General features: G+C 44.5%; 1 protein-coding gene and 1 long non-coding RNA gene across 6 annotated transcripts in view; one reads left to right on the top strand and one right to left on the bottom strand.

The window, feature by feature from the left end:
- The window catches only part of epha3 (eph receptor A3), a 274879-nt gene that overhangs the window by 224222 nt on the left and 23091 nt on the right, over nucleotides 1–27566 (bottom strand). For both annotated transcript variants that reach the window (XM_070893735.1, XM_070893737.1), the window contains exon 2: nucleotides 25138–25202. In XM_070893735.1, the coding sequence (XP_070749836.1) occupies nucleotides 25138–25202 (65 nt within the window). The remainder of the gene's footprint in view (nucleotides 1–25137; nucleotides 25203–27566) is intronic.
- LOC139276168 (uncharacterized) overlaps nucleotides 18212–27566 on the top strand; it is a 169846-nt gene continuing 160491 nt past the window's right edge. For all 4 annotated transcript variants that reach the window (XR_011595830.1, XR_011595829.1, XR_011595831.1 and 1 more), the window contains exons 1-2: nucleotides 18212–18259; nucleotides 18370–18433. This is a non-coding gene — a long non-coding RNA (uncharacterized lncRNA). The remainder of the gene's footprint in view (nucleotides 18260–18369; nucleotides 18434–27566) is intronic.

Below are 27566 nucleotides of genomic sequence, written 5' to 3'. Positions count from 1 at the left end.
ATGAGCTATCACTACAGGCAGACTGCCTGATGTGGGGCAGCCGAGTAGTTATGCCCTTGCGAGGCAGAGAGGCATTTGTCCGGGAGCTCCACCGCGAGCACCCGGGGATCGTCCTTATGAAGGCCATAGCCAGATCCCACGTTTGGTGGCCTGGCATTGACGCGGACTTGGAGCTCTGCGTCCGGTGGTGCACCATTTGTGCCCAACTCAGTAATGCCACCAGGGAGGCCCCCCTAAGCCCCTGGCCCACCAAACCGTGGTGCAGGTGCATGTAGACTATGCGGGCCCATTCATGGGCAAACTGTTCCTCGTAGTCGTCGATGCATTTTCAAAGTGCACCAGTTTAAACTCGAGCACCACCTCAACCACTGTGGAGAGCCTTAGAACCATGTTTGCAACGCACGGAATTCCTGACATATTGGTCAGTGATAATGGTCCGTGCTTCACCAGCTCAGAATTTCAAGATTTTATAGTTGACCACGGCATAAATCACGTTAAGACGGCACCGTTCAAGCCGGCCTCCAATGGCCAGGCGGAGCGAGCAGTGTAAATCGTTAAATAAGGCATGCTAAAAATCCAAAGTCCCACGCTGCAGAGCCGCCTGTCACGACTGCTGCTGGCATACAGATGGGTGGGGTGGCTTGACCCATCCACCTCCACGGAGGTGTGTGGGGGGCCTGACCCATCCACCTCCATGGCACGAACCTGGTATTGCAGTACTTCCAGGAACGGTGCAGTGGCTCTAGGCCTTTTGGCTAAGAGCATTGGCGCAGAGTGATCCTTGAAGTGTGCAAGGTGACCTCTGGCGTTTGTGATTTGACAAAGAATTGGAACGATTGGCTACGAATTAAAAAAAAAAATACAGATCTCGTCCGCATTCGTTGACTGGGGTTCCCCCCGCGCAACTATTGATGAAATGAACCTTAAAGACTAGGCTCTCGTTAATCCTCCCAGACATGCATGAAATTGTTGAGGCAAAGTGCCGGAAGCTAACCGAGTACCATGACCGAAATTCGAGGGGGAGGTGGAATGAGATAGGGGACAAAGTGTTTGTGCTAAACTATGGCAGGGGTCCCAAATGGCTTGCAGGGACAGCAACAGGCAAGGAAGGAAACAGGCTACTGGTTGTACAAATGGATAATGGCCAAACCTGCCGGAGGCATGTAGACCAAGTAAAAAGTAGATTCACCAACAACACTGCAGAACCAGAGGCAGACTACAATGTGGAACTCACACCACACCTGGTGGACAGACAGAAGGAACAACCTGAGGAAACGGCAGTCTCAACAGACAGCCCAGGCAAGATACCAGCAATCATACTGAACGAACCATTCAGCCCAGGCGAGATACCAGCAATCACACCGAAAGAAAAACAGGCACCAAGGCAAACAACTGAACCATAACTAAGACGCTCCACACGAGAGCGCAGACCACCTGAGAGACTGATTCTATAAAGACAATAAGACCTTGAGGGAGGGTGATGTCATGTATCTCACACTACTGTATCTTACCATGCTATACATGACTGTAACTAGATATGACCTGTAACCACAAGCATACTTTACCACCAGGGGTACACTTGCAGGAGACACTGCATACCTGTTCCACACAGGTATATAAAGGCAGGTCTCAGGCAAGTGTGGCACTCGAGAGCTGTGAAATAAAGGTGCAGGTCCAGAGTGACCTTGACTTCAGCATGTGCCTCGTGTAAGTCTGCACTGCAGGGTCAGGACTTTACACCACACACGACTCGTACCTCACATTCATAGCTTCACCTCGCCCTCACACACTTACCACTGCTGCCCGCCTCACAGCCACATCTCACAGCTTGCACACACTGTCAGCTTTTCAACCATGACAGGCATATCACCCAAACATATTGAACCGCACTCTTTGCTTTCTCTTGCAGGAAAAGATGGCGCACAACCGGCGCCATCAGAACCTAACTGGCTGGAGACAAGTGCGCCTGCATAATATGACTCCCATGGAGGAGGCGGTGCTGGTCATTCTCGGGAGGGGCATTGCTGAGCTCGTGGCGGGGCTGAAAGAATACCAGATATCGGTAACCTCATACATAATCCTCTTTCTCACATCCCACTGCCCCCCTCATCTCACAATCTCGTCCAATTTACCAGCTGCACATGGTGTAAGCATGCAACTCTTACTTTCCTCGCCTTCCATCACCACAGCCTTACCTTTGTGCCTTTCTCATTTCAGAGACCCAAGAAATGCAACCTGCCCAGCCAGTGGTGCAAGAAGCAGAGGGAGAGGAGAGTGATGATGAAGAAGAAACACCGTCACTCACTCTGACACTTGCAGCCACCAGCTCAGATACTGGCACTGCATCGACTTTAAAGTGTAGCTTAGAGATGGGATCTGCATGTGGCGAGCCACCGGGCACAAGTGGGCTGCAGCCAGGGCAGGGGAAAGGGCAGTGCAGGTGCCAGCTCTCCGGAGAGCAAGATCATACACGAGTTCTGCTGCAGGAGGACTCGGATGAGGAGTTCAATAGGGTGGCGTACAGAAGAACGCTGATGGGTATGCACAACAAAATGCTTGGTGCATTGACAGGCCAGAAATCCTGAGTGCAATGTCAAGAAGCATGGAGGAGTCCGGCACCAGCCTTACACATGGCTTTGCACAGAGCTTGGAGCCAATGACTTCCAGCATGGAAGTGATGGTTAACTTCATTCGAGCACTTGTGGACCCAACCATGGTGCAGAGTCTGATGGGCGATGTCTCAGCTTCCATTGTAGCACAAGCAGAAGCCACCCAACGTCTGAGTGCTACAATGGAAGCTCAGACTGCTCTCATCGCAGGCTCTGCTTGCTGCCACACAAGCTCAGACTGCTGCCATCGTGGCTGCGTTTACCAGTGAGGAAACAGGCCTGCAGGGTGCCACAGCAGTCCAGCGATCAGACGGCTAGGATTGCTAAGGTGCTGCCCTGGGTGGGGGGGGGGGGGGGGGCAGTGGCTCCGTGGAGCATGAACCTGCTGTCCTCTCTCAGGATGGCTGCATTCATCCTCTTTCCACTGCCACTCCGCCAGTGCCCTTGATGTTGCCTGTCAGCTGGCCAGCCCAGACTGCTGCTGCCCATGCCGAGGTGCTGCAGTCCGCAGCTGGGGCTTCTAGGCCCAGAGATGCTTGAGGTCACCCTGCAAGGCCATCTGCAGCCTTCTACCAGCCATATTGCAACCACTGGGGTAGCACTTCATAGGAGCACTAGCACAGACAAAGGCACATTGAAGACAGGTGCTAAGGGAATGCACAAGGGTGATTAGTTAACTTTGTTATGTAGTATTGGAAGGATTGATGTATAAAGTTGGATTTTAATGTTTCTTTTGTGGTAGCTTTTATTTCAGCATTGTGGCCAAGAGGACGCTGTGATGGTCAGTAACAGAGGGAAATTAAGTTGTGGGACTATTGCTGAATGGGGAATTAGGGTTGCATTCACTGGCACCGTGTTGGATGATTCGGTCACAGACAACTCGGGCAGAAAGGAGCTGTCTGGGTTGCCTGTTGCCTTCCACTTCCGCCTTCTCCTCAGCTAATTGCCGTATGCCAGGTGGCAAGAGTTGTGCCCTCATGATCGAGGTTGTGGAGCGTGTACCAGACCACCACAAATCTTGAGACACGCTCTGGTGAGTACTGCAGGGCTCCTCCAGAGCGGTCCAGGCAGCAGAAGTGTTGTTTAAGGACACCAATGATCTGCTCTATTGGATTCCGTGTGGCAGCATAACTCTCATTGAACAATCACTGTCCACTTGTGGTTGGGTTGCGGAGCGGGTCATGAGCCAGGTGGTCAGCGGATAGCCCTTGTTGCCCAGTAGCCACTCTCTGGTTTGTTGTGGCTCAAAAACAGTGGGAGCAGAGGACTGGCACAGAATAAAAGCTTCATGACTGCTGCCAGGATACCGGGCATTCGCCATCGTGATGTGCTGAGCACGGACGCACACCAACTGCACATTCAGCGAGTGGTCACCTTCGCGACTGCGATGCATCTCAGCATTTAGATGCGGTGCTCGCAAAACCACGTGCGTGCAGTCGATGGTGCCTTACATGGGGAAGCCCGCTATCCTGGCAAAGCCACATGCATGCTGCGCCTGCTTCTCTGTGGTCATAAAAACATAAAACATAAGAAATAGCAGCAGGAGTAGGCCATACAGCCCCCTCGAGTCTGCTCCGCCATTCAATAAGATCATGGCTGATCTTCAACCTCAACTCCACTTTCCCGCCTGATCTCCATATCCCTTGATTCCCCCAGAGTCCAAAAATCTATCGATCTCAGCCTTGAACATACTCATTGACTGAGCATCTACAGCCCTTTGGGGTAGAGAATTCCAAAAATTCACAACCCTCTGAGTGAAGAAATTCCTCCTCATCTCATTCTTAAATGGCCAACCCCTTATCCTGAGGCTATGTCCACCAGTTCTGGACTCTCCAGCCAGGGGAAACAACCTCTCAGCAACTACCCTGTCAGACCCCCTCAGAATCTTGTATGTTTCAATAAGATCTCCTCTCATTCTTCTAAACTCCGGAGAGTATAGGCCCAATCTAAATCTCTCCTCATAGGACAACCGTCACATCCCAGGGATCAATCTCGTGAACCTTCGTTGCACCATCTTTAAGGCAAGTATATTCTTACTTAGATAAAGGAGACCAAAACTGTGCACAGTGCTCTAGGTGTGGTCTCACCAAGGCCCTGTACAATTGCAGTAAGACTTCCTTACTCTTGTACTCCAACACCCCTGCAATAAAGATCAACATGCCATTTGCCTTCCTAATTGCTTGCTGTACCTGCTTGCTAACTCTGTGTTTCCTATAGGAAGACACCTCGAGAGAAGACAATGAAGTCCCCTCACCTGGCATAAAGAGCGTCTGTCACCTCTTTTATTCAGCAGTGGACACGGCGAACTGGGAGATGTTACAGATGTCGCCTGCTCCAGCCCAAAAGGATCCTAACACGAGGAAATTCAGGGCCATGGTCACCGTCACAGCCACTGGCAGTGCTGTCCCTGCCCTGATGTGAGGCTGCAGATTTGGTTGCAAGAGGTGGCAGAGTTCTGTGAGCACCTCCTTCTCAAAGCCCAGACACCTCACACACTCTTCCTGGTTCAGACTGAGGTAAGAGAGTTGCTCCTTGAAGACCACAGGTGGGTAAGGCCTCCTGCTGAGAACCCCTCTCCCCTCCTCCTCCTCTTCTCTCTGCGAGCAGCTTGTTATCTTCTTCACTGACTCTGCTCCATCTCCATGTCAAGCTGCAGGCCAAGGGGGATGACAAGTGGAGCACCCATGGGAGCGAGCGGCCTGACCAGAACCAAGGCCTTCTCCACTTGCAGCACCACTCCCTGTCACCTCACCAACTTTAAACAACTCTAGAAAGCTCCAAACACTTCCACAAACTTACACAGAGCCAGTGGAAGTGAATCAGCAATTAACCTGAGTGTGGTTGCTGATCCCTTTAAATAGCACTGGTGAGGGGCCATTGCTGCTGCTGAACACATGTTCAGCTGTGCGAGGTTAAGACAGGGTGTTAGCTCCAGCGTTGAAGATGAAAATGGCAGCGCAGGCATCAAATGAGTGTTGCACGCTGATTGACATCACAATCTGCCTACTCTCCATATTTCTGGTGCACGCTCCTGACGCCCGCCCTACTACCCTCACTGGGTGTGGCACACACAAAACGTGTGCGCGTGGCGAGGACGCCATTTTCATCACAAACCGGCACCCGCAGTGTCGAAAATTCAGGTGCTACGGAGCCAAGTTTCTAGCCCAGAATCCGTAATGAGTGCCTGATGGTATTATATGGTTACGGATACCTCCGAGACTGTCACTTAAACACCAATAGATTGAATCTGATTCGTTTTTCTTCCTCATGACAAGACACTGGGGAAATTTTATTTTATATTTCAATAAATCAGATTTTTATTCTATTTGATGATTTCATAGCCGCATTTATAGTGGCCAATGGGGGGCTCACGAAACAATGTGGCCCCAATATTCTTCCTTTCCCTCCCCCACCCCCCCCCCCCCCCCCCCGCCGCACAGCAGACTTGGTGCATTGAATCTTGGTGCCTCAAAAGCGCCCGAATCTTGTGGATGGGACGGAATTGTTTACACGATCCTGTACCTACCCCCTGCACAAGCACAGGCCAGCGCTTGGGGCAGGAAAACTACCTGTAGCTGTGGAGCATCGGCTTCAAGGCCCAAAGATCGGCGGGGAGGCTGCGAAAGAAGGTAGCGCTTAACTTCTCAAGATTCCCTTTTCCTTGCTGCAGGACCCCTCAGAATCCCTGATCTGAATGGATCCCAGGACTAACACCAGCTTCTATGAGCAGGACCACAAAGGGGAATATAGGAACATAGGAACTGGACTAGGCCATTCAGTCCCTCGAGCCTATCCGTTCAGCAGCTCGAGTCTGTTCTGCCATCCATTGAGATCATAGCTAATCTGTAGCTTAACCCCCTCCACCTGCTTTGGCTCCTTATCCTTTTATATACTTGTCCAACAAAAATCTATTGATCTCAGATTTAAAATGACGAATTGAGCTAGCAGTCGGTGCTTTTTGTGGGAGAGAGTTCCACACTTCCACACCCTTTGCATGAAGATGTGTTTCCGAAGTTCGTTCCTGAATGGCCTGGCTCTGTTTTTAAGGTTATGTCCCCCTTGTCCTCGACTCCACCACCAGCGGAGAAAATGTTTCTCTATTTACTCTATCATTTCCTTTCAAAATCCTAAAAACCTCAACCAGATCAACCCTTACTCTTCTATATTTCGGTGAATACAAGCCTAGTTTATGTAATCTCTCCCCATTATCTAACCCTTGTTGCCCTGGTAACACCATGGACCGTATGGGATTAGAAGCATCAGGTTATGTCAAAACCCAACAGAACCTCCAAAACCCACCAGGATAATCAAAATCCCTGTCGGGAAAAGTAACTCAATTCAGGAGAACTAAAACCCATCAGGATACTCACAGTGCAACAGGATAACATAAAATATAATGTCAAGATAAACAAATCCAATCAATTGATCAAAAGCTTTCCTTTCGTAGGTTTTCTTTTGCTAGCTTTCTTAAGGCTTCCTTGAAGTGCCTGCTGCTACAACATCCTGATAGGCACTACAAACAAGACTGCAGCTGGAAATGAATAAGATCTGCCACCAGATGATCTCCCTGCTCATCTTCTGCCCTCTAACTGCCTTTCTAGCTGCTTTTCAAGAGGCCTATGCACTTTGGACTTAGCTCTTTCTGCTGTTAATCTGAAAAATTAGCAAGGAAATCAAGTGACGAGGTTCCCTGTGCACACATGGTGTTGTCACACACAATTCTTTCTTCATTTAAAAACAATTCTTTGCTTTGCAGACTAGTGTCCGCTGTGGTTCAGTTGGCACCTCTGAGTCAGGAGGTTGTAAGTCCCACTCCAGTGAGTTGAACAGATAATCTAGGCTGGCACTTCAGTGGAGGACTGAAGGAGTGCTGCACTGTTGGAGGTGTCATCTTTCAGATCAGACATTAAACCTCTCAGGTGGATATAATAGATATCACTTCAAAAGTACTTCATTGGTTGTAAAATGGCCTGTGAACATCTGAGGTAATTAAAAGTGCTATATAAATGCAAGTTCTTTCTTTCTTTTTACATTTTAAGAAACCGAGAGTTGTTAGCACCCAGAGCATTCAACTTTACTGGGATTCAACACAACATATGCTTGGTTCTTTAGTCCTTAAAGGAGCATTCCTGTCCTACCAATAATAGTCAGGTAAGCAATTATGACAACACCTCCAAACAAGCTCTACTGCTATAAGTACTGACTTTACTATCCTAGTACTGAACTGTGAGTCTATAAAACACCTGTCAATAAGACAATTTTATTAGCACAAAACTAGGATTATTGGGCTGGATTTTCGGCTTTTTGCGATTTTGCCTGTTTCTGGGCTCAATTCACGGCAGATTCAAACATTTAGCGCTGGGTTAGCATTAGTGCCAGAGCGTGAGGAGCGATAGCGCTAACTCCGGCGATTCACCACACACTTTGTCCACCGGAGCCGAAAGTTCCGGTGCTGAAAAAAATCGGCCATTCTGCGCATACGCAAATTTTTTTTTTCCTTCGTCCCGTGCTTCTGGTCTGCTGTCCGATCGCAAACTCTAATGCAAGGTGCAGCCATGTGCATGCGCAGTACAACTGGGGCTGAATTAGCCATTTTATATTTGGATTTTGATGGAGGACGACGATTCTAGACAGCGTGGCAGGCGATTCAGTCATGTGGCTAATGAAGCTCTAATGGGGGCTGTGAAAAGAAGATGGCAGGAGTTGCATCTTAGGGGTAGATCTGGACCACTGCCATCCATATTTAAAAGGATCAGGAGGCAAATTGCTGAGGAGGTTTTTGCCTCAGTGTGGTGAGGAGAGGCACAGAGTGCCGAAAGAAATTTAATGATCTGACAATGGGTGGTCAGAGTAAGAACAATTTTGGCATCCTATTTGCCATGAATGATCTTTACACATTATTAAGATTGCTTTCTGAGATATCATAAGATGGCTTCCCACTTCGATGTCCTCCTGATGAACTATGTGCAACTTCCAAGGCCATTAAACAGAGGACTGTATTACATTCACACAGTATGGTATAAGTGCTTTGGTGGTTACCTGTACCACAAGAGCAGATCGTCCATCTTGCAACCATTTCCATTTTCATCTTTGCAGGCAAAGAAGTCGCATAAACATAGAAACACAGAAATTAGGTGCAGGAGCAGGCCATTCGGCCCTTCGAGCCTACACCGCCATTCAATAAGATCATGGCTGATCAATCGACCTCAGTACCCCTTTCCTGTTTTCTCTCCATACCCCTTGATCCCTTTGGCTTAAGGGCCATATCTAACTCCCTTTTGAATATATCTAACGAACTGGCCTCAACAACTTTCTGCGGTAGAGAATTCCACAGGTTAACCACTCTCTGAGTGAAGAAGTTTCTCCTCATCTCGGTCCTGAATGGCTTGCCCCTTATTCTTAGACTGTGACCCCTGGTTCTGGAACTCCCCAGCAATGGGAACATTCTTCCTGCCTCTAACCTATCCAGTCCCATCAGAATTTTATATGTTTCTATGAGATCCCCTCTCATTCTTCTAAACTCCAGTGGATACAAGCCCAGTTAATCCAGTCTCTCCTCATATGTCAGTCCTGCCATCCCGGGAATCAATCTGGTGATCCTTCGCTGGACTCCCTCAATAGCAAGAATGTCGTTTTTCAGATTAGGAGACCAAAACTGAACACAATATTTCAGGTGTGGCCTCACCAAGGCTCTGTACAACTGCAATAAGACCTCCCTGCCCCTATACTCAAATCCTCTAGCTATGAAGTCCAACAGGCCATTTGCCTTCTTCACCGCCTGCATGCCAAACTTCAATGACTGATGTACCATGACGCCCAGGTCTTGTTGCACCTCCCCTTTTCCTAATCTATCACCATTCAGATAATATTCTGCCTTCCTGTTTTTGCCACCAAAGTGGATAACCTCACATTTATCCACATATATGCATTTGCCCACTCACCAAACCTGTTCAAGTCACCCTTCAGCCTCTTAGCATCCTCCTCACAGTACAGGGCAGAATTGAAGGAACGCAGAGTTCTTGGAGGGGTGGAGGGCCGGAGGAGGTTACAGAGATACAGAGGGACAAGGCCACGGAGGGATTTGAGCACAAGGATGTGAATTTTTAAATCAAGGGAAGCTAATGTAGGTCAGTGAGCACAGGGGTGATGGACGAACGGGATTTGGTGTGAGTTAGGATATGTTAATAGATTAATATAAATTGTTTGGGCAGAATAGAAGGTTCTTTGGAAGTGGTCAATTTTCTGTATTCAAAAAACCTATAAGCGCTGAGGCCCATAGCGCAGAAAGTCACCAAGTTGGGAAAAAAATAGAGGGAAAGATGAGAGAAATTTAGAAGCAGTATTTGGACAATTCCAAGCCTGGGTTCTACAGATTAAACAATCAAGGGAAGAGTAAGGGAGGTAAGGAGTTCTACAATTTTGAGAATCTGGGAACGAATGAGGTGGAATAGGAGACGTGACGATCTCTTGATTTCTGCCCAAATGAGGTTGCAGAGTGGAGTAGGTGTGTGTGGGATGTCATATTTGGACACTGAGTGTATCACTGAACAAGCATCATGGGCAGAAAAGTGGAAACAAGTTCCATTTGCCATTCTACAAAAATGTAGGAAAGAAAAACAGCATTCTTTGAATAATTTGCCTAGATCTGAGCCCATTATTTTCCCAGCTGGTGCAAAGATGATATTCCAGCAATGGCAAAAGCTATTTTTTCTAAAGTACAGCATTGACTTGATTTTCATGGGTCTGAAAAAGCAAATTTGATGGAGGTTACAGGAAAAGGAAGCTTTTTGGAAATATCTACTTGGATGCTGCACAGCAAACCTCCTGAAAGAGGAGACAGATAGAAAAAATGAAACTAATTGCTCAAGTGTAACTGATAGTGTAATTCAAACTTATGGGTTAATCTACACCTGAAGAAATGGTTATTGAATAAATGCCACTTAACAGTTGAAGAAAGGTTTCCAAATCTTAATGTGAAAATGGCAAGGTGTTTATTTTATTGGTCGCATTAGAATCTTATGGTCAAAATCTCACAGAAATGATGGTGGAATTGATTCTCAGTGACAAAACTATTTGATACATAATTTTCCTGCACTTCCAACCTTAAAATAGAATTCATAATTGCTTTCTGGCTGTTTTGGGAGTACAGGGATAACTTTTAGGATATCAACTATCCAAACTGTTCATAAACCTCTAAAACAAATACCAACAACAACTTTTATTCATATAGCACCTTTAATGTAGTAACACATTTCAAGGTGTTTCACAGATGCGTAATCAACCAATAATTAGTACCGAGCCAAAGTAGGAGACATTAGAACAACTTGGTCAGAAAGGTAGGTTTTAAGGAGCATCTTAAAGGAGAGAGAAGTAGAGAGGCAGAGAAGTTTAGGGAGGGAATTCCAGAGCTTCGAGCCTAGACAGCTGAAGTAATGGCCCCCAATGGTGGGGTGAAGAAGTGGGGATGGGCAAGAGGCCAGAATTGGAGGAAAGCAGAGCTCTTGGAGTGTTTTATGGCTTGAGGAGGGTACAGAGATAGGGAAGGGCAAGTGCATGGAGGGATTTGAACACGAGGATGAGAATGTTAAAATCGTGGCATTGATGGGCTAGGAGTCAATGAAGGACAGCGAGCACAGGGGTGATGGTTGAGCGGGACTCATTATGAGTTAGGATATGGGCAGCAAAGTTTATGCAAGGTAGGAGATGGGAGGACGGCCAGGCGAGCATTGGTATAGTCGAGCCATTTGAATAACCGACACCAGAAATTGAATTCTCAAAATATAAGTCTACTTTTCCCACTTCCATGTGGCAATCTTGCTGTTCAAGATTAACCACGTTTATTTCAGCATCTGCATAGCAAACGTCAGACACACTCCATCAGAGGCCCTGCCCACTGCCAATTATTGGACTTGGCAAAAAGGTGATGACACCACTAACTCTATATATCAAAGATGTGTTATTGCCATATAAGGGGGGTTCAGAGTGGGTTCAATCCTCAGAACAATAAATACTGGCCTTGCCAGCGACACTCACATCCCAGGAACAAATATATATATATATATATTTTTTAAAATCAGCTGGCCCCAACAATGCTGCTCAAACCTCACTACTAGAATTCTTGGTTATCTGTTGCTAGGGAAATTTTGGCAGTGTGCTTATTTTTGAATGGGTTTAACATGAGCTTTTGATCCTTGGGCAGTCCTGCATTTACAGACCTACTGGAGTGTCTTACCAGAATTTTACCGGATCCTTTTAACCCTTAAGAAACACTAGAAAAAGTCACTCTAATTTTAAAGGAGCACCATAAACCTTTGCCACCGCCCCCCCCCCCCCCCCCGCTGCTTTTTGTATCAGTTATGTAAATATGATCTTTAACTAACATTGTAAGCCAGAATTACAAAAATAGCAACACCAAAGATCATTGCTTAAAGGTCCAGTGTGGCTGTGTGTCCATGGTCGGGAAGATACAATCATATCATTGTATCGCACATCTTTTCTGCTGCAACAATTATATTTTAATTAAGATTCAAATACAAGAAAAGAATGGAAACTATGTTGAAAGCTCACCTGGCAATGGATATTCTGCTTTTTGAAGTGGGCACTAACAGCAGTATCAAATAATGTAAGCATTACCATGGAATTTACAGTGACATTAATTCCTGATTGGTCTGGAAGTTTTTAAGTTGGAATATTCTGAAGTTAAATTGAAAATTTGTGAACTGGTTCTGTTTTTACTTCTGTTACTAAAGTTGTTAAATAGTTCAGGAGATTTATAAGCAGTGTAACACTTTTTTTGTGGGATAGGAGAGAGGTGGTATTTTGATATTTTCTTTAACCTCTCAGTCTCTGTCTGCTACACACCTTCCCCATTAGAGAAACAGAAATTTCTAGCATTCTGGTTGCTATAGCAATGAAGTCTCCTTAAAGGACCAGCAACGAACAGGACTGCAGAACTGAACCACCCCGGTGAGCACCTTGTAGAGTTTGCATCAACCCTTCTGTCTCAATCTACAATTACTGGTAATCTTAATCAAACGCTTCTTTGGACAGGGTTAACCCCAGGGGAACAGGGATGTAATTATTGTGATAAAGGGGTTCTTTTTTGTCCATTGAGATAATGAGCCTCAGCGCACACATGTGCCTCTTTTGTCAGGCGGCTTTGACTGAGTGGCAATGAGCAGCTGAGCGAGGTTAAACTGTGCACACTTCTCAGACCAGTTGGCCGCCACCTGCCCGCCTTTCCCGTGTACTCTCCTGACACAACGTGACAAGCTGCTACTAAGCATCACGGTTTTGAACATAACAACGTCTTATTATGTGCTGAGCTACTGGCATGTAAATGAGGGGCAGTGACAAAAAAAAAATCAGAAGCGGGAGATTGCCATCATTTGTCTACAAGTCAAGCTCTGTGCAGAATGCAAGAACAGCAGGGCCTGGATCTGTGCAGACGGAGCGTCATTTTGTGCTCACTGCTAGCTAAGCATTTTCTGCACACATGTCCCAGGGTCGGCGGGGGGGGGGGGGGGGGCTGTGTGGGGGGCGTATGATTGGCAGTAATAACATTTTTCACAAGAAAATCCAGGGTTCAAGTCTCATGACATTGCAGTATACCAACTTTGGTTGTGATAAGTTTATCTATCTTTGTGGGGGGACAGTTAGATGCAGCATGTCACAGAGCAGAGTGTGCCAGCTTAGGGAGGAGACAATGGTCGCAGTGTAAACCTGTTGTAATCAGCCCTCCTGTACAGGGACTGCAGCAATGGATTGGCAGCCTGTGAACTGGAATAGCCCAACCCCTTGATTGAAGCAGGCTGCACAGAGGCATGGGAGTGAAATTAAAGAGACTGTGCAGTTTGCAATTCAGCATTTTAGTGACCTTCTCCTCCCCCCAATGTTCTCCCCCCACCCCACCCCTCACCCTTTCCCAGTGGCACTACTAGTATAATTGGCTATGCAATTTAATGAGGACAATAAAGTTATGGATTTCACTGATCATTGCAACCTCTGAAAATCACCTCAAAATAATGGCTTCAAAGCTGTAAGTCCTTCAGTTTACAATGTAGGTGGCTCTTCAATGAAGTGTAAGAATCCTCATCATTTCAGCACACTAAAATGAGTGGGCCAGTAAGTATAACCCAGTTTGAAGACATTTACTCAGCACATTATTCCTGCAAGTCAGCAGCAAAACCTAATAAAATCAATGCAACATTTAGCTTGTCTGTCTCAATTGTTGCGCTAATAGTTTAAAAGCATCCACAAATGTTGCTGAGTTTTTGCTCGTGTGTCACGGGGACATGGTAGTAAGTGAATGGGTTCTGAGTGAGCTTTGAGTGTTCTTCTGCTACTTCAGTCACCTTAAGCTGCTTTTATATCGATGCAGTTTTAATTTTGATTCTGGGAGACCAGACCTCACGTTTGCACGGCAAAATCGGATTCCCTTAACCTGACAGCAGACCTCTGGACACAGCTTTAGCTATAACTAGCACCATAAATGCAGGGACCCAATTCATGGAAGTTGGTGCCCTGAAACCCAAATGAAATCCAATATAAACGCAGCATCAGCAGGGGTTAGGTGTCCTTGAGATCTTTCAAAGAACACGGAATCCCAGCGTTTTTGCAAAATATTTTTTCTGAAGGGTGGATCAGTGGTGACATCATTGAGCCTCAGCCATTGGTTTAACTGTGAACAGTCAGGCCTGCAGCTTCCCCTCCGGGTAAAGTCAAATTGTAAAAGGATCAGAAACAGAGGAGGCCATTCAAGGAAAGTTTCTTTGAGGGGCCCCAGAGGATGAGGAGTGCCCGCCTGAGCCCCACAAGGAAAGTTGAGGCATCCCCTACCCGACCTGCCCTCTCCCCCTTCTGTACCACAGGACCTGGATCACCAGCAGGTGAACTAGAAGCCACAATCTTTTGACTCATGGGTGAGAGCGATATTCCTGAATTAAACTGTCAACTTCAAGTGAATTTATTTCGGTTCTTATTCCATTGAGTTAGACGGATCCTTACTGTTAGCTTTCCTTTGAGACACTACAGCTTTTTAAAAAAAATAATGCTTAACTGAAGGGCACCGCGTTTGAGAGAGAAATGTCACGTTGAATAGTAATTCCACTAAAGGTACTGTGTGTCACCTAGCATTCCATTTTGAGTTGAAAATGAGTGAGCTTTCCATTAGTCAGAAATGTGATTTGTTGAGAAAAATAGTCCATTCTCGAAGAGAGCTTGCAATGATTCCGACTGACATAATTACTGCACACTTAAAGAGAAAGTTTAATGAGTGCTTAGAGCTCGGAACTATAACTTATCTGATCCAATGAATCAGTGCTAAACATAATACTCTATACCCTCAATGGAACCCATCACTATGGCATGCTGAAATCATACCTCAGTGTCTGATTTTGTTCTAATATACTTGGTTATAATAGATATGTCTCTTTAATTGGTAACTCTCTGAGTGCTGAAAGTCTCCAAAAGCTTTCACAGTGGAGTAAAAGTCTGTTGTTGCAAACACTCCAGTGCTTTTCTTGTATTCAACTACTCCAATTGGGCAACTGTGTAAAATGTATGGGGAATGAATCAGTGCCTAACTCAAAATCTCTTAGTATGAGCACGGGAATATCGATAACCCAGTTTGCACTGGTGATGTATCATTTGTATGATAGGATTTGCTGCGCGTCTCTGGCAGGGAGCATGAAGAGATACAATAAATGGAAATATCTCCTTGTCTCCTATCTCTAGATTGCCCAGACACAAGTCTAAGATGGCGGATAGATGACCTGTTCCCAAATTCTGCCAATACTGCTCTATAATACTAGCCCCTAGGAAGAGTTTGTAAGCAGCTTGGTGTGACTATCCCACTTCATGTTTTATCTTCTGGTTGAGTACCCAGCGTCTGCTCAGCATCTCCCCCTTGACCCTGGCCAAGATAGAGTGCTTGCTGTGCAGAGAATTGCAAGTCCCAATACTTCTGTCTTTTTAATTAATTTCAGTTTGACGTTGCTGCGAAGTAAACATTTTTCTTTGTTGCATCCACCTTCTCCACAAAGCATTCCCAAACAGGTACGGCATGAGTTTAATACAATTTGGAAATCCCCCTAGAGTGCTCTAACGGCATTCGTTAACTCTTAGCACAGAAGAACACTCCCTATTACAGCAGTGCAACAGCTTCAATCCTCAGAGCAGCAATCCTACTGTGCTTTTGAGTAAGATTTTCAATTATTTCCAAATTATGAGCAGTTTTGCACTGTGAACTCATCCCCACTGGGAACTGAACTGAGACTTTAATTTTGCCGAGGGCATTGAGCCTTCATTAGAGAGAAGAATTTCATCCTATCTATCTGATGGATTTGAACTCAGATCTCAGGAGGTGGAAGGCAGCAATTATTCTGACCACCATTATAGGAGACGCCCAAGTAGATTGACGAGGGTTCTAGTTTCAAGGCTATCAGGCATAGATAGAATAGGTTTTGTCAGGTGCCAGCAGGGCTGTGAAGCAAAGTACAGCATGATTCTACAAAGGAGAGAAAAACTGATGCCGTCCATCTTATTCTGTTACCAGTACATCCCTTGTCGACTAGAGTTACCACCTTCCGCCATCGATAAAAACTGACCCTAAAGGCTGAAAGATGTGGCACTTTCTTCTTTTAGATGCACAACTGATCGACGGACTATTGACAATCATTTCTCAGACTGCCTGAGAGTTTGCAGCAATTGGCCCTCCCCACACCTCACCTTGACAGGACCACTCTGAATTTGCCATTAGGTCTGCCTCGCATATTCATTTATTTTACTAAAAATATTATCAGAAAATGATTACATTGTAAGGACCCCTTTGAGGAGCCCTGTAGGTACCTACTCTAGGTCGGATCTTTTAGCACCAGCTAGAACCCCCGTGACTAAGGCCTGCCCACTGCAGGTTTATGGAGAAATAAGCTGCAGTATAAAATTCGATCAGGCATGTTTATTATTATTTCCATTTACACTAGTGTGAAAAATCACCTCTCAGTCCACAAGTATCATATTAACTACTTGTCACCTTTGCTTGCCTACTCTAGGCTGACACTTCAATGCAATACTGTTGGAATGCTTCACAGTCAGAGGTGCCATCTTTCAAATGAGACGTTAAACCAAGGCCTCGTCTGTCCTCTCGGGTGGATGTAAAAGATCCCATGGCATTATTTCAAAAAGAGTAGGGAAGCTTTGGCCAATATTTATCCCTCAACCAACATCACTAAAAACAGATTGGCCCTGAAATTCCGATGTCCCGGGTCCGTACGAAGTTTCGACGGACCCGGGAAGGCTTCGGAAAGGCCGGTTTTCAGCGCACAATGCGCATGCGCTGAAAACCGGCTTTTCTGACCTGTCCAGCTGGAGTTTGACCGTTCTTACCTGTGCGATGAGTTCTCGTGCAAAATTCCGACTTTTAGAGATCTTCTGCCCAGGAATAGGGCACGAAAGTTCTGCGCGAGATAAAACAGGCACACAGCCTGCATTCCATGCGCATCTCTCTGCAACTTTACTTCAAACAGCTCAATAGCCTTCAGCATAAGCAGCAGTCGATGCTGAGAAGTTCTGTAGAGTAAAACCTTAACACAAACTAAATAAACAGCAGGAACTAGAAACAAGCAGCTTCCTCTCAAAGTAATGAGAGATTCAAATCTTCCAACTTTTATAACATTTGACGTACCGTGTTGTCTATTGCAGCTTGGCTTGTAAAATATGATTGACTTTAAAGTCAGACACTCAGTACCTAGCTCAGTAATTGTATTGAGATAGAATGCTTTCCAAGGGTAATGCAGAATGTAGAGGATGGCCTCTTGAGAATAATAGTGCAAAGGCTTTCCAGTAATTGTAGTGAGTCCTAAAATATGGCCAAAAGTTTCCACAAACAATCTCAGTTGAACAGCCTACTTTCAACCATGTACTTCCACCTTGGTGAATGGGTCCTGATAAACTGCATCTTTTACATAGAGGCTCAACTTCTCGAGAACGGATGGGAGGGCAAAAATTTTGGAATTTAACACAAGTACTGTCATCCCATCCTAATTCTGTCATTTGTATGCTGCTGCACTAGGAAGGCAGTTGCTTCTGCAGTGTGTTCATACATCGGCCCAGCCAACAATTCCTGTCCCCACCAACTTACACCCTCCCCCAAACCAGAAATTTTGTGGCCATCAATCTTATAAACATTTTCTCCCCTTTTCATTTGTACAGGAAGTTTAGAAGTCGTTACTTTTTATTTGCTGGCCATGCTATTACACACTGCACAACCACGACCCATTCAGAAATGCAAGACATTTTAAAAGTCTTTATATTGCTTTAATTAACTTTTAATGTGTTTAACACTGTTAAAATGTTTAAAATAAATTAGACAATCTTTAAACTATTCTAAAAGATTTAAAAAATCATTGAAAAGTCTCACCTTTCAAAGCCTTGTAGTGATCTCTAAACCAGCTGCACCACTGAAGGGAAAAAAAAATCGGGGGCGAGGCCTATGTAAATGAGCTCCTTTTGACAGCTCCTGTGGGTGGGGACAGAATCTGAAAGAAGCCACAGGCTTCGCGCGCGCTGCGTTCTCGGGCGGCGTGACGTCATACGCTGCCTGGGAATCTTCATCACAGAATCGGAAGTTCAAGAGGGCGCAGGAGAGAAAGGTAAGTGTGCATTTTTTTTTACCAGATTGCCCGCGGGAATGGTGTTACAGGAATTTCAGGGCCATTATAATCTTGTCATTATCTCCTTGCTGTTTCCCACATTACAACAGTGTCTTCAAAAGCAGTTCATTGGCTGTTAAACGCTTTGGGACATCCTGAGATGTAAATATAAATGCAAGTATTTATTTTTGTTCTTTTTACTCTGACAAACCATGGCCATCGTTAAACTAACTCTGCAGTCTTAAATAAGACATAACATCATACTTTGTCTAGATAATTAATTTTATTTGTTATTACAGTAATTACCATCAGCAATTTAAAACTCTAATGTAGGAAGTGCCCACTGGCAGATCACTTACAAATAATTTGGCCCAGCTAATACAATCTAGACCTACCGTCATAAAAGCATAGTTGCATCAGCAGCTTATTTTAAATGGTTTAACAAAGCACACATCAGAGGCAAGTACTGAGGAAAGTGAAACTATTGGATTTAGAAATAATCCTCCCGAACAGCCCGCAGCATTCTATCGCTAGAGTCTTGACTCGAGAGTAACTACACATCAGTCTGTGCTGACTAAGCTGTGAAGTAAAATGAGTTATAGAGGTACTGTTAGCATTCATCTGCTTCTTAAATGACTGCATTTTCAAATACCACCAGAGGTTTTTTTTGACACAGGAAAGCTAGACTTCAATCAGCTGCTAACGTCCAAAGCCGCATTTACTAAATGGAGGTATTCTTCACATTGGTAGAAAACGGTTCATCTTCAGTGAGGCTTGAAAGATGCTAAAAATGAGCATTGTGTCATAACTGAGACTAACAACTGACACAATTCCTTGATAAAACAAGGTAGCAACTTTCTCAAGTGACTGCTACATGAAATAGAAGTGTATGATTTATTTGAAAGACAGTAGGATATTAGAAAGGTGTGTCAGTGTAAGAGAAATTATAATAGTATAGATTGTACCTCATTGGATGTCTTTTTGGCATCGTGAGCAAGGTTGCAATTGTGTATAATGAAGTCAATGTTGGAGATAGAGAGAAGGATAGAGGGAAAAATAGTGAAAGATCAGGAAGGGAAAGTAGTAACTAAGATTACAGCAGAACTGTATTATATCTGAGAGTAGTATTAATGGACTCAATTTTCCCCAGTGATTTACGTCGTTTTTTTGCCGTGCTCTGCTTTCTTTGGCTTAAAATTAAAAAAAATCAAAGTTTCCCCAAACTCAGTTAGTTACAATTTTTTAGGTTCGTTTGGCCAGCTTAGATTTACTCCTATTTTTCTTAAGTTGTGTATGTGACCTCTGTGGAAAAACCTTCTGGGCAGGTAAGTAAATCAGCACAGCAGATGCAGCTCCAGGGCCTGAACAGCAGCAGCAGAGATGAGAGAGAGTGGGAGAGGTTGGGGGTTGGGGTGGGGGGTGGGAGCTTTTCGGGCATAGTTTGGAGTGGGTACCAGGAGGGAGGAGGCTGTTCGGCCTAGGATAGGAGCAGGAACCGGGATGCCATTCGGCCAGGGATAGGAATGGGTACCTGGAGGGAGGAGGGCTTTCGGCCTGGGATAGGAGTGGGGAGAGGGGGAAGGGGAGATGAACTTTTGTCATTACACTTTCATAATTTAATGGAGGTAAGTTGCTGCAATGTGTAATGTGCTTGTGCAGGTTGCGAGCTGGCTGTATGTTTCACTTTGCCGCCTCAGCCCGCAGTGTGTCCCTGGTTACCGTGGCAACTCGATCTTTTTGGCGCTGATCTTAGGCTCCACCCCCAAAACTAAACGACAGGCTAGGCGGCTCCAAAATGAAGAAATCAAATGGGGAAACCTGGATGATTTTTTTCTGTGGCATACTTGAGCCCCCCCCCCCAAAAAAAAATGGGTAACTCTTCAAATACGCCAAAAAACAGCTTTGGGGAAAATTGAGCCCGGTGTATGCAGAAAGAGAGAGAGATTGATTGACTGACTAAATAAATGTCTAATCTTGACTGAAAATCTGTTTAAATGAAAACTTATTTAAATGCTGATTGTTATGCTCCAAAGTACATGCATTATGACAACTTTAGTTTTGTCCCATGTTTCTTTTCCAACATTTCCATCTTCAAGTCACTTCAGTAAAGTTTCCATCCAACTTTGAGATCATCCTGGTCCAAGTTACCAATGTCATCCTCTGTGACTGTGACCATGATCAAATACTCCATCATCCTCCACACCGCCTCTCCTCTGTGTTTCTCCGTAATAGGACTACCCCGGCTTGGTTCCTCTTCTATCTGTCCCAAAGTCACCGCTCATCTCTGGCAATGATCTCTTCTTATCTCAGCAAGATCACTTCTGGAGTAGGTTCCATCCCCTTCTGTTTCTCATTTATGTGTTGTCCCTCTGCAACACTGTCTGCAGGCATGGGTTGAGCTTCCACATGGCTGCTGTGGATACTCAGCTCTACCTCTCCATCACCATCACAATTTCACAACCATCGGTCATATTGCTTGCCTGACAATTGAGTCAGAATTTCCAACAATTGGACATTAGTAAAATGAAAACTTTCTTGATTGCCACCCAGCAAGGACTCCGTATCTTTGTTCCTGATCAAATCCCGTTCTCTAGCTGCTCACTCAAGCTGAACCAGATAGTTCAAAACCTCAAAGTAATATTTCATCCTGAGTTGGAGCTTTAAATACCATCCTATCCATCACCATAATCCTTTATTTCCACCTCGGCACATGCACATCTGCCCTTACCTCACTTTAACTTCCACTGAGACACTTAACCATGCTTATTTTTTTAACTCCAGATTTATTTCTCTGAGGCCCTCATTGTTGGCCTCTGAAGCATTAACCTTGCCCCATCACACCTGTCTTTGCCAACCTCTATTATATCCTGTCCCTCAATGTATCAAATTCAAGACCTTTGTTCTCATTTATAAATCCCTCCATGGCTTTGCACTTCCTTACTGCTGCAACCTTATCCAGCCCTATGCCCCAGTCCTACATACTTCTGATTTTGGCCTCTGCAGATCCCAATAATCCACCTCAGCTGCCTTCTTTCGAAGTCCCTCCCTAAAGTCCTCTGCCTCTCTATCTCTCCCTCTGCTTTCCAAAACCTCTTTAAAATCTATGTTTTCAACTAAGCTTTTGGTCACCTCTCACAACTCTTCTGATGCTGCTTGAAATCTATTCTTCGTGGAACAGCCTAATATAATAAGTTACACCCCATTCATGTTCACTGTGTTAGAATTACTAATTTAGACTAAGTTAGCAGATGGGATAAGGAAAGATCAGTGGATGTTGAAGTAAATAAGCGCAATAAATGATTATTGGAATAGGAAATACCAAATACCATAAAGTGAAGAGGTGTCCTTCAGTAAAGATAAAGAAAAAAGATTTGGATATGATTATTGATCATTTACTAAATGACTCCAGGCAGTGCTAAGCTATAATCAATAAAGTTAATCAAATACTAGGATCCATCAAGGTTGTTCTAACCTTCTACTGATCACTAGTGAGGATACATTTGGAATACTGTTTGCAGTTTTCAAAACTTTACCTTCAAAAGATCATTGATGCTTTGAGGAGGGTTTGGAGAAGAGGGACAGGATGATTCTAGGTCTTAAGGATCTAAAATAATAGGATGCATTTTCATTGGAGCAAAGAAGATGAATGGGGGAGGTGATCCAGGTCTCTAAATTATTAAGAGTCATGTATGCAGTTGTAAGTTGAATACTTGACTTGGACTATGTGTGCAGAACTAGAACACACAAGTTTAAACAACAGGAACACTTGGCCCCGCTCTTGACGGGCGGATTGTGTAGGGGGGGTGGGGAGGAGGGGCAGCAGAGTTTTGTACGGCTGGAATGCAAGGTTTCCCTGCATGCTGTGGATTTATGACAGAGCAGCCCACAGCCCCAGGTAGGGAGCCTTCAGCTGCTACTGGGAGCATGGTAGGGGGCGGGGAGGTGTCTGATCTCTGACCCTGGCAGGAGTTAGACCCGAGGGGAGGGGGATGAAATTTGATCCCTGACCCCGGGAGTCTTTGGAGGTGTATAAATGGAGTGGGGATGTCCAATCCAAGACAAGAAGCTAAGCCTGGGGGCCAGATGGAAGCACTCCTGCTCCTCCTAGCCCCTAAATCAGTACTGTATAGGCACTCATCATCTTCCCGGAGCTGTTCTCGCCACCCTTCAGCTGCCGCATTTCCCGAGGCCCTGGAAACCTGGCGGGCCAGGGTTAAACCTGCAAAGTATTATAATATTTAAATTGCCAGCCTGCCTCCTGAGAAGATTGGCTTCCCGCCACTTGTCCCGCCTCCATTAAATCTGGAAGGAGGCGGGTTGAGGTCCGGTTTGAGATTTTTAAGTTTGAACGTCTCACCTGACCCCAACCCACCCATTTTGGGGGGGTTAAATTCACCCCAAACTGACTTCAACGGAAATAAAAATAAGTAGAGATGTAAAACGGGCTACCCACCCATTTTGCCATATCACACAAGTCAAGATCTATCCCATAGAGAGAGATGCTTTTTGTATGATTTGGTTTCCATCTTCAACCTTTTGCGATGTTTTTAAACAAAACTTAGCAGCCACGACCATTTGCTCCAAATCAGTGAGACTAAAGAAATCAGCAAGTGTGAGAAATGGTCAGTAATTACACAGTAATTTCAAAAATGGTCAATACTGTGATTTATTGAACAGTTTTCAATCCCATTATCTCTAACTTAAAATACACTTTGTGGTGCATTTTGACTTACAGTGCCAGACCCCAAATTCATCAATGATGAAACAGAATGTGTTTGGACAATGGTCTGTTAGGGATCCAATGTCTGGATGTAATTTTTCTGGAAATAATCTGGTTGCCTTTAGCCAAACCACTTTGATATTACAGCTACAAATCTTCATATTTATAACTGGCTAACATCATTGCCATTATATTATTTGATGCAAATCATATTTCACAGTGCAAACTCTCCCTGGTATGTTTGCCAAGGCCAGCAAAGCAGGGAGATTAACAACAGGGGTGCACATGTCATGCCAGTTATCTGTATGTGAAATACATGCATGTGGGAGACAAATGATATCACGTGAACTGAATCAGGACTAAACTCAAGGAACAGATGGAGGACATATCCACATCCAGACAGCATAACCTCTAAATGACTGGGAGTATAAATAGGTATATTTGAAGCACTTAGTAAAAGATTTAATCAGCTCCAGGCTGAGGCATGGCTGGTTTCTGCTCAGCAACAGTAGACTTTATCCTTCAACCATCTCTACATGTCTCTTTTGTGTTCATGGAGCATTCTCTTTAGGTTTCCTACACGTACCGAGTCGAAGGCCAGGTTTGTTAAAAAATAATTTTCCCCACAATTTTTCTGCTCTCCCTTTCTAAAGGTGCTGACTCATTCTGAACACAAAGCTATCTGACAGTACCTTGTCCATTGTGGTCATTTTTTTCATGGGATGTGGACATCGACGGCAAGGCCAATATTTGTTGCTCATCCCTAATTGCCCTAGAGAAGGTGGTGGTGAGCCACCTTCTTGAATACAACTGAGTGGCTTGCTAGGCCATTCCACAGGGCAGTTAAGAGTCAACCACATTGCTATGGGTCTGGAATCACATATAGGCCAGAGCAGTTACGGATGGCAGATGAGTGAACCAGATGGGTTTTTACAACAATCTGGTAGTTTCACGGTCACCATTACCGTTACTAGCCGTTTTAAAATTCCAGATTTATTTAATTGAACTTAAATTCCCCAGCTGCCGTGTTAGGATTTGAACTCCTATCTCTGGATCATTCGTCCAGGCTTCTGGATTACTAGTCCAATAACATAACCCACTATGCATACCCATTCTTCACACATAACCGTAACTGTGCAGCTGTGGGCTATTTGAACATGACAAGCATGTAGCCAAGCTTGCTTCTGGCCTCACCCAATAACTACACAAGAACATTTTCGAGCAGGGGTCACTGGGTAATGATCAGCAGCAGGATCCGCTGATGATTTGTCCCTTCCCCAGACTAATCCTGAGGCCCATTGTTGCACTCATTGACATGTCTGAGAGCAGCTAATTGAATACGTTGAACCCATGAGCTTCCTGGTCTGATAAGGCTCAGTAGTGATCCATACATTATAGGGGTAATTTTCTGGCTTTGCACAGCCAACGGTAAGCAGGGCCCACCCGATTTCCGATATGTGCTTCCAGCAGGCGGGACTCCCTGCCAGAGATGCAAATTCAGAAAATCACTCCTTATATTTGCTCACAGGCAGAAGGGAAGTCCTGGGGGATAATTATAACCACGAATGATGGTGTAAAATGGCCAATATCAGTTTGACCGCCCATTGTGCACTCTGCCCGAATTTCCCTTCCATTGGCGTGGTGTAGAACGGGCAGCTAGTTCGATATCCCTGGTTTGACATCATCGCCCATGGTTAAATGATTCTCCTGAACTCCAGGTTGATTATCTGATGGGACTGTTTATTTGAGATCAAACAGCAGAGTTTCGTTTTAACTCAAGTGGACGACAACACTTATAGTTCCAGTGGCCTACCTCCAATTCAGTTTGGGATTGAACCAAATGATTTATTGTTACATATATTTACAAAGAAAAACTGCTGAAGTTAGAGTGAGAGTGTAGAGTTAGAAACAGGGTAGTAGTACCATGCTGCTGATATTTTGAACATAAAAGTCTTTGAGGAAGAAACATTTGGTATTATTAAACCTTAACTTAAGAAAAAGATTCTAAATGGCACGGTTGTATATGTTTTTTGTTGCCTTACCCCTGAGCCCATGAAGCTCAACCCATACTTCAGTGAAGTCAAGGAGAAGAATTGTTTGTATGGAATCTAAATCAGTTAGTTTTAAAATATTTTGCAGGCAGCTGTTCTGAACTTACCCCATGTATCGGGTACGATATCCAACCCAGCTCCCCTTGAACTGCTTTAGAATCCAGGAGGTTAACTGTGGAAACAAATAACACCCAATAAACAACAATCACATATTTCTTCACCAGACACCTTCTCTAGAATGGTTGTCTCTCATGTGAATTAGTCAGGACGTTGAATTCCAAATAAATGCACATCTGATCTGAATACAGATTTCCCAATGTACCAAGTCATTTCCAGTTCTTTCCTGTGCAGAAGTACTGATCCAATATTTAGTTCAAGTCCAAAATGCAGTACAAACTAATTCCAAAACACCCATTTTGTAACAATCCGTGTATTGAACACAGTCAAATGACTCATAAATAGACACCAGCACATGACTTTTATAATAGATTTTACAGTACAGGCTAGAGAAGTACAATATTCAAAATGGATAAGCAAGCACATGTTAATTGAGCGCCATTGGTGGCCGTGCCTTCAGCTGCTGAGGCACTAAGGTCTGGAATTCCCTCCCTATACCTCTCTGCCTCTCTACCTCGTTTAAGACACTCCTTAAAATCTATCTCTTTGACCAAGCTTTTGGTCATCTTCCCTAATATCTACTTAACGGCTCAGTGTCAAATTTTGTTTGATAACGTTTGATAGCACTTTTTACTACATTAAATGTGTTATATAAATGCAATTTGTCATTGTTGTTGAATTGTGCTCCAAGATTTTCCTTGGACCTCAACTATCTGCCTCACAAGATTGTCTGTTGTACATGGTTGTCATATTTAAATTGTTTTTATTGTGTCAGCTGTGGCTCAGTGAGTAGCATCCTCACCTCTGAGTCAGAAAGTTGTGGGTTTAAGTCCCACTCGGGACTTGAGCACAAAAATTTAGGCTGACACTCCAATGCAATACTGAGGGAGTGCTGCAGTGTCAGAGGTGCTGTCTTTCAAAGGAGATGTGAAAACGAGACCCCATCTGCCCTCTCAGGTGGATACAAAAGATCCCACGGCACTATTTGGAAGAAGAGAAAGGGAGTTGTCCTCAGTGTCCTGGCCAATATTTATCCCTCAATCAACAATCACTAAAACAGATTATCTGGTGATTATCATATTGCTATTTGTGGGAGCTTGCTGTGTGCAAATTCGCTTCTGCATTTCCTACATTACAACAGTGACTACAATTCAAAAAGTACTTTATTGGCTGTTAAGCACTTTGGGATGTCCGGTGGTTGTGAAAGGCGCTATATAAATGCAAGTCTTTCTTTTTATTTTCTGAAATGTTATGTTACAGTTGAATCCTGATAAATACACAATTCATTTATGATGAAATGTGGTGCTTGGTTCAGAATGAAACATATTATGACAATTAAATAAAAATGGTTCTCCAGTCTGCCTGGGGCTAAGAGTTTTAAATCATAAACACCAGTAATGGGGGGGAGGGGGGGCAACTAAAAGACACTATTCCGGGTACAGGTATATCCCGTTATAATGTTTATGATTATGTAACAATTCAGTCGAACGCACTTCCTCTGTCAATAGGGACGGTATTCTCAATCGGCCTGTGATTGTGGCAAGAAAGAATTTGTATTTATATATCACTTTATCACAACCTCAAAGTCCCACAGCGCTTTACAACCAAAGGTTTACTTCTGAAGTTCAGTCACTGTTGTTACATAGTCAAAGACAGCCAAGTCCCACAAACAGCAAATGAATGAATGACCAGCTATTCTGCTTTCACCAATGTTGGATGTGGGAAGAGTGGTGGTCATCCATGTTACACCCACTTCAGCTGGCAGACAGGGCCTTGGTTCAACATTTTATCTGAAAGATCACCTCCAACAATGCAACAGTCCCTCAGTACTGCACTGAAGAGCCAGTTAAGATTAAGTGCTCAAATCTGTACTGGGGCTTGAATCTATTGGGGTGGGGGAATTTGTCTTGCAAAATGGGAGAGCGCAAATCCATTGTAAAAGAATATTGTACGGAATGTAAATTGGACTGCCGATTCGCTATCGCCCATTTGGCACTACTGCTCATGATGGATTTAACCCCCCATCCGAACTTTCTGATGCAGAGGTGTGTGTAAAACAAACTGAGCAACTTAAAGGTTGTGGCTGTGATCGGAGTAAGGGTGTCGTTGGAGTAAGTACTGTGAATGTCGAATTTAGTGACTGGTGTAAGTGCTGTGAATATACTTATCCCCAGTGACATCCCATGGTATTTCCACCCCCTTTGAAATGCTTACATTAAAACAACCACATTGAAGTCTCCTAAGTGTTACCCCATTAATCTGCAATTTTCTCATTAAATTCTGACACCTGCTCCCTCCCTTTTTCAAACTGCACTTTTCGCAGGTTTTACTGATTCAAACCAAGTGTTAATCATCACCTCCATCGCAGATTGGAACATCTGTTCAGAGGACGTTCCACAATTTCTAGTTATCAGACAGT

Source organism: Pristiophorus japonicus, chromosome 11 (assembly GCF_044704955.1).
Source record: "Pristiophorus japonicus isolate sPriJap1 chromosome 11, sPriJap1.hap1, whole genome shotgun sequence".
NCBI lineage: Eukaryota > Metazoa > Chordata > Chondrichthyes > Pristiophoridae > Pristiophorus > Pristiophorus japonicus.
The sequence above is the reverse complement of the archived record's forward strand: the minus strand, read 5'-3'. Positions and strand labels throughout refer to the sequence as shown.